The 8,059-nt window shown below is 43.3% G+C and overlaps 1 protein-coding gene across 1 annotated transcript in view; it reads right to left on the reverse strand.

Moving 5' to 3' along the window:
* Orc5 (origin recognition complex subunit 5) overlaps positions 1-3,435 on the reverse strand; it is a 54,417-nt gene extending 50,982 nt beyond the window's left edge. Inside the window, exons 1-2 of the mRNA XM_026784652.1 lie at positions 3,261-3,435; positions 270-362 (exon numbers count right to left, since the gene is read on the reverse strand). Coding sequence (XP_026640453.1) covers positions 270-362; positions 3,261-3,332 — 165 coding nt within the window. The 5' untranslated portion in view covers positions 3,333-3,435. The remainder of the gene's footprint in view (positions 1-269; positions 363-3,260) is intronic.
* Positions 3,436-8,059: the final 4,624 nt, after the last annotated feature.

An 8,059-nucleotide genomic window follows, 5' to 3' on the forward strand; every position in this document is an offset into this window, starting at 1 on the left:
TTGTTTATCCAACTACTAACTACTAGGCACCAAAGAGAGAAAAATTCAGCTCAACTTAGAAGTTTTTACTGTCAGGATATATGTTAGTAACTAATAGCTTTTGAGGCTTATACTCATCCAAAGTATCCCAACAAGATTTGGGTAGAAATGCTTTCTATAGCTGATAATACTCTAGAGAAGGAAAATCAGAGTAAGTCATCTGATCCATTCCCTCTTCAGCAGCGTAAGAATGAAGGTCCATTAACATCAGGCTCCAGGGGCAGCCTTACCTCTAACGCCTTCAACAAAGTTTGTGTCACGTAGGTCTTCCCGCTGGCAGTATGTCCGTAAATAAAGATGGATGGAAAGCTGAAATGATGTCTCTAGGAAAGAAAGGCCCAGTTTATGTCTGCATGAACCCAGAAATGAGCATTTACCCATGGGTAAGAAAGGTCTATTGGTACAGTATAATACTAAACCCAAGTTATTTCAATGATGCATACAGGTAAAGTCTTGGTATTCTCAACTTAAATTCAACTCAAAGCACTTTCCCTTATGAAATTATCTTGAAAAATTATATGTGGCCATTATTAGCCATGTATCATATAACCGTAATTTTACTATTACATGGGTTTGCACATACAAACCCTTGTATTCTCAACTTTCTAAGAGATTTAAGAGATTTTTTTTCACGGGCAATTTCACCTATACTATATTTTAAATATTTTTTAAAGAATCTAATGTCCTTGTAGGCTACACTTTCACTATACATTTTATTGTTTAAAACTAAAACAATGAAACACGAGACATTTTTGAAGTCTTATTCCTAGGAAATCTTAAATACTTCTGATTACGCATAATCATTTATCTTGGCATAAGTGTATATATTTCCTCAAATCAAACATTGATGAAATCTATATAGCAATATCAGATAAAGGGGTATAGTTCAGTGGTATATCACTTGCTTAGAGTGTGCAAGGTCCTAGATTTGATCCCTAGCACCATGAAAAAGTTAAAACGCATATGCAGAGATAGCTTTGTCAGAAGCAAACTGTCAAAGGTTCTACTGGTCTATCCAATAATATCAATATTTATGAGATAGCCATTAATTGCCGATACCTATAAGATACTGAACAGTACAGGCATCAGTTAAAGACAGGTGAGACTCTGGAGGGTTAAGATTTACTGGGGAGACCTAAATTTTAGAAATTATTTCAGCTACCATTTCATAAGCAGAAAGGAAGCTGACGGTCACCTTCGACAGTTTTTTTTTAAAGCTAGAAATCTGCTTTATGTTTCTACACTTGTTTACATCTACTTGGTGCCTAATACAATATTCCCTGCCCTACTGGGTTTCTATCGCTGTCATAGCATGACTATAAGCACTTGGGGAGGAAAGGGTTTATTTCAGCTTCAGTTATAGTTCATCATGAAGAGAAGTCAAGACAGAAACTCAAGGCAGGGACCCGGGATGAGGAACGGATGCAGAGGCCGTGGAGGAAGGCTGCTTATTGGATTGCTCCCCATAGCTTGCTCCGTTTCATTTCTTTACGGTTCAGACCACCTTCCCCGGTGGGCTGGGCCCTCCCACATCAATCACTAATCAAGAAAATGCCGCCTACAGACAATCTGTTGCAGGCATTTTCTCAATTGAGGTTCTCTCTTCCCAGATGACAACAGTAACCAGCACATTCCCCCTAAATAACAATGTTTATATTGTTACCTAGAGTTAAACAGAACCCTTAGGCTGTTACTTTTCACCTTCACAAACCTCCCCAACATTTGTAACAAGCCAGAATCTGGCATAGTGCCTTCCACTTCATCCACAACGAAGGTGCTCAGAAAATATACACTTGCTAAACAAACGATCATCATCTAAGAATCATGGGCTAGTTTTTGTTGTTGTTATTTTGGGATTGTTATTGTTGTTTGGTATTTATTTGCTACAGTGACTCTTTGTATTTTCCACATGCAAACTTCCTTGAAGAAAAAACAGTGCTTTTGTTAAACATAACTTGCTAAAAGTACTCCTCTTTCTGAGTACTTTTGGTCGGAGTAATCTGGGTGTATCAAGTCTAGTGAAGGAATGTATAGGGCACAGCCAAGTATGTATTTCAAGAATATGGGTAACTCTAACCGAATGCACTAAAACTAGAAAGGTCGATGCAGCTGATCTCTAGCTTAACTGATGTGACCCTTTTAGATGGCGGTACTTTTATAGGTCACTTTAGCCTCCATCCAACACTCAGCTGGATAAAAGCACATTTTAAAAAACAAACTAAATGGATATTTGCATTAACTCACATTCCAGATAAGATCTGTAGTGGCATTCCAACAGTATTTTAATAAAGCCTGCTTGGGGATTGTGAAAGTAAAACAGCCACACTGGTCAGCCTTACAGCTAGGCAGTAGTAACACACACCTTTAATCCCAGTAGCCACACTAGTTACCACAGAAAACGGGCGGTGCATGCCTTTAATCCCAGAGGTGCACACCTTTAATACCAGCCCTAGAGAGGATTATAAGACAGGAGGAGACAGCTCTCACACAGTCTCATTCTGAGATTCCTGGAGGCAGGATCGCCATTTCGGACTGAGGTAGAGGTAAGAGCCAGTGGCTGACTGCTTTGCTTTTTGGATCTTCAGGTTGAACCCCATTTTCTCTCTGATTTTTTTATTAATCGTGCTTCAAAGATCCAAGTGAAATTAATTCCGACTAATGAGAACAATGCAAAAGGCACAAGAGAAATGAACGGTATCCCTGTCTATGAAAAGCAGTCTCTAACTGTGTTCCTTGCAGAGGAGTTCTCCCATCTAAAGCATCTCATCTGCTAGTCAGGGAGAGAGAAATTCAGATGAGACAGCTCCTGGATTTTATAATTCTGAAAAAACTGCAGGACTTTAAAGGCTAAAATACAGCATTATCCTAAGTGGTCTTGAAGCCAACCACCTCTCTGTATTTGACTTAATCTATACCTCACTGCAAGGGGTGAATTTCCACTTTATAAGCACTCTGCAAACAGACTTCTTCCATAAAGCTTGTGCAGTAGCAACCTGCAAAAGCTATCTGGGGCTCACATAATCGCAGGGCCCCATTGAAAGGACCTCTTAGGCAAGGTCCCGGGGAGCAGCCCAGCCCTTCCTCTGCGGTCTCTGAAACGGACTGGGAAGTTTTTCTGGGTAAGAGATGATGGTCTGCCGCCTCGCTATCCACACACTACCCCGCAACGGACCCAGGACGCGCTGGACTCTGGAATTAGGGAAACGGTCTGACCACAATACCTCTCCAAACAGGGACTGCAAGGTGGACACCTGAGCCTCTCGACAGAGCACCAGGCTCTCCAAGTGGGACATTCTGGCGGGCACCACCTGAAACCGCAGGGTGGGTAGCCGCCAGTCAGCACCGGAGTCTACTCCGGCCGATTTCACGATGCTCAACCACCAGCTTCCCTCCCGGAAGCGCTGAGGCTGGGATGCAGACGGCGCCGGCGCGATGCAGTGACGTCACGAGCCCGCGCAGCGAGGCCGCCGCTCTAGCCTCCCGTGCGGCTGTTATCGGTGGTCGGCGCCCTGCGGGTGCTCAGCTGTGCAGCCTTTTGCTCATTACCCTAATCCTCGGAGGACGGGGTTAACGGCGGGGGCCTCTCACGACACTCTTCGGGTGGCTTCGGTAAAAAGTACCCTGAGGCTTACCCCTGGTGGAAACTGGATGCCATTCGGCGCGAAATGGGGAGCTCTGTGGGATTTAATAAATTAAATTTTTCGTTTGTTTTTGCAAGCTTGGAACGAGATGTAGAAGTGTAAGAGTGTTGGTTAGGGAAATAGGAGTCAACATAACGCTGTCTTCAGCATACGCCTTCTTTATATTTGTATTTATCTGTAGGAAACCAGGAAGCAAGATATCAGAAGAGCCTTGGAATTAAAGGAAAGGATGTATAGAAATAGGAAAATTCGTCTGAAAAGACAGGGCTTTGGGGTCCTGAAAAAGATTTGGTCTGGGAGCATTGACTCAATTATGAACGTTGAGGCGTTAGGAGATCTTTGAACTTTCATTTAAACTTCCTTGTATACAAAATAAGGACAACGGTAGATTATTTCTAAGAATAAAAGATAACGTTCACAGTGACATCTGTTACATATAGATGTTATAGCCGGTGCAAAAAGACAAAAAAGTGCACCCAGATTGGAAAGAGGCCCTCTATGTATTACTGAACAGTCCAGCTGCCTATGGAGGAAGTAATCTAGTTGCTTCTTCAAAATAGACGTTACCCTAGCTCTAACAAGTCAACTTGCAAGGCCTCCGGTATAAGACAACTGTCCTCACACAGTGGCAACGAAGAACTATGAAGTACTTAGAAATGAAGTGGACCAAATAAAATGGACATATGGTAAGGCCTGCACACACACACACACACAAAAAATATACTAAAAGACAATAAAAAAGACATTTCTAAAAACAACTGTACTGCATTGTAAGAATAATGTTTGTTAAAATTAACCTGATTTTCTCAAAATGATAATGTAGACTCAATAAATAAAAAAAATAGAGGTTTTGTTTTTTTGGTGTTTGGGGGCGGGTTATTTTGTTTTGTTTTTTTTCTGTTGCTTGACTGAAAATGTCCTCCACAGACTCAGGGAGTGGCACTATTAGGAGGTGTGCCCTGTGGGAGGAAGTGTGTCACTACAAGTAGGGTTTTAGGTTTTATTGTTCCTGGGAATAGCTGGCTTCCTGCATTCCTGGATCCCTTCTTTTTCTCTCCTCGCCCACCCCTTATACAAGGCAGTTCTCAGCTCTCTGCATGAGCCCCTTCTCTATCCCATTACTAAACCCTTCCAGAGACTCCAGCAAGCCCTCGGGCCTCAGTTCTTCTCCCAGATTTAATTCACCCCTTCTCCTTCTATGGAACAGAGAAGGAGGGATGTGCCCTTAGCTGGGACCTTTCTTTGCACCTGTAGCATGCCTGTCAAAGAAGCTGAACCTCACCACTCAGGGCTAAGCACCCTGCATACGTGCTTTAGTAGGCACTGAGCTTCTTATTCATGAGTCAAAGAAACTAACCTTTGGATCACCCACTACCGTCTTCTCCCACCACAATCTGTCCCATCTCTTAACTTGCAAACCTTACCTCCTTCCTGAGTTCTTTCCCTCCAGGTGGCACTAGTTGAAGATGCCACACTCACTTTCCAATCCTGCCCAACCCTTAATATCTCAAATCTCCTACCTCAACCAAACGTTAATGATTCCCCATTTCACTCCTGCATTGAGGTCCTAGAGGACCTACTACCCCACCCCTCACATATACAGGAGGGCAAACTGTCCCAGGCCACTTATACCTGGTACACAGATGGCAGCTCCTTTTTATGCGAAGGGACCTGTAGAGCATACCTACAGGCCATAGCCATATTGTCAGATACTGGTGTGGTGGAGGCACAGGCACTCCCTGCCCATACCACTAATCAGCAGGTTGAGTTAATAGCCCTTACCCATGCCTTCCAGTTAGCAAAGGAACAATCTTTAAATGTTTACACAGACTCTAAATATGCCTTTCATATACTCCTGTACCACACAGCTATCTGGAAGGAATGTGGGCTTCTTACAATGAAAGGAGGATCCATAACTAACTCAGGTTACATTATGGACCTGTTAAAAGCCTCCCATCTCCCCAAAGCTATAGGAATTATTCACTGTCGGTCTCATCAGACTGACAGTTCAATTATGCCTAAGGGAAATAACCGGGCTGACCAAGCAGCTAGAACAGCATCATTCCAGAGCCCAAGCCTACCTCAGTCACCTCAGGGGTTCATACAATACAGCCCACATTCTCGCAGACACCTCCTGACACCCAGTGAATTCTGTCCTACCTACATAAGCTCTTTCATCCTAATAGCAAATCTCTGTTTCATTTTGTCAAGGCTCACCTCCAACTCACCCCTGAGGACTTAGAGTTCTTAAAAGCTATCACTATCTCTTGTAAAATCTGTCAAAAGTCAGATCCCAAGACCAAATATTGTAGCTTCCCTTTTCCCACCCACCAGGCCAGGGGCTCCCTACCAGAAACTGACTGGCAGCTTGATTTTACTCATATGTCCACAGTCAGATGAGTTAATTATCTCCTGGTTTTGGTGAACACCATGTTTGGGTGGATTAAAATGTTTCCCACCACTAACAAGAGGGCCCAGGCAGTTTTCAATGTTCTTCTCTGAGAAATTAGCTCTCAGTTTGGAATCCCAACCTCTCTTCAGTTGGATAATGGCCCAGAGAGTTTAACTCCCAGATCTCTCCAACTTTATCTAAGGCTCTTAATATTCCCTGGCATTTTCATATCCCATACCGTCCTTAGTCTTCAGGGAAGGTAGAATGAACTAACCATTCCTTAAAAAAATGTTCTTGTTAAGATGTCACAGGAGCTTCACCTTGACTGGGTAAAACTTTTGCCTCTGGCCCTTCTTAGGCTTAGGGCTCTCCCCGAAATCCCCCTTTTTATCTCACCCTTTGAGCTCATATACGGGCAGCCAGTATTAACCCCCGGCCTCTCTCCTAAAACCTATCCCTCTTCTGATCTTTACTCCACTGTTAGCCCATTTTCGCTCCTTATTACAGGATTTTACCAACTACTCGTTACCTCAACCATGTGCTAATTCATGCCCACCACCGATTAAAATAGGAGATCAGGCCGGGCGGTGGTGGCGCACGCCTTTAATCCCAGCACTCGGGAGGCAGAGGCAGGCGGATCTCTGGGAGTTCGAGGCCAGCCTGGTCTACAAGAGCTAGTTCCGGGACAGGCTCCAAAGCGACAGAGAAACCCTGTCTCGAAAAACCAAAAAATAAAATAAAATAAAATAAAATAAAATAGGAGATCAGGTACTATTCTCCCCCCAGACCAATGCCCCTCACCCCTTTCCCCTAAATGGTAGGGCCCCTTTAAATTAATTCTTGTAACTCCCACAGCTGCCAAGCTTGAGGGACTGTCTCATTGGATCCACCTGTCTCACCTTAAACCTTTTACTCTTCCAGCTCAAGATACCCCCTCCTATACAGTAACTCAAACAGAGCCCTGCTCCCTTAAGTTTCAAAATCAGCCATTTTTTTCTCCAGTTACAGAAAAATAAAAGTTTCGTCACCATACTCAACCCTCCTGTGCCAAAAACTCCATATACTCTTCCTTCTAACTGCTTTACCAACTTCTCTATATCTCCAACGTCACACTTAGATTTCCAGTTAACCACTCAGCTATTATTACAGGGACCATCATCAAACACAGAGCTGGAGGTACAAAGATTGCCAAAAGCCCAGGTGGTAAGAAACAATAACGAGTTTGGGGACATTCACAGCCCCAGATTCCAAAAACTGACAAAACAGACTTTAACATAACAAGTTTATTCCTGGCTGCAGCAGTGTCTCCTGGATCCTAAAGTAATACCATGATGCTAAGGAGAACAAGTGCCTTAAGATTTGCTTCAGGTAAAACATTGAGGGGTCTAATATTTCTCTCTTCTTTTCCTCTCTCCTCCCCACTGTCTTCTGTTCCAACACTATAGCATCATTATTATAAGCTTTTAATATGTCTAAAATTTATTTCTTTTCAAATATTTTTTTCATAAGCTCCAGGGAGCCGATTGGACCTATCTACATGAACTAGACTCGCCCAGAATAAGTATCATTTAATGTTTCCCTTATCATTTCTAGTCTCGGGAACCCCTGGAAGTTCCCTCCTCCACCCCTCAAAAACAAAAAACAAAAAACCCTCTATTTTCCATCTTGGGACTCTCCTCCCTTAATCACCAGGATCTAAAATGTTTTCCAGACATAATTTTCTGCCTTTCCAGCATCTTGCGAGGTCCAAGCTGCCAGCCAGCCAGTTCCACAGATCCCAGAAAAAAAACATAAAAGTAATCAACGACCCCAGGATGTGATCAAGCAACTCAACTCTGTGATGCCCACAGAATCAGCAAAAAGCAGTTTTGAGGGGCTGGAGAGATGGCTCAGCGGTTAAGAGCATTGCCTGCTCTTCCAAAGGTTCTGAGTTCAATTCCCAGCAACCACATGGTGGCTCACAACCATCTGTGGTGAGGTCTGGTGC

This window comes from Microtus ochrogaster, chromosome 26, assembly GCF_000317375.1.
Source record: "Microtus ochrogaster isolate Prairie Vole_2 chromosome 26, MicOch1.0, whole genome shotgun sequence".
NCBI lineage: Eukaryota > Metazoa > Chordata > Mammalia > Rodentia > Cricetidae > Microtus > Microtus ochrogaster.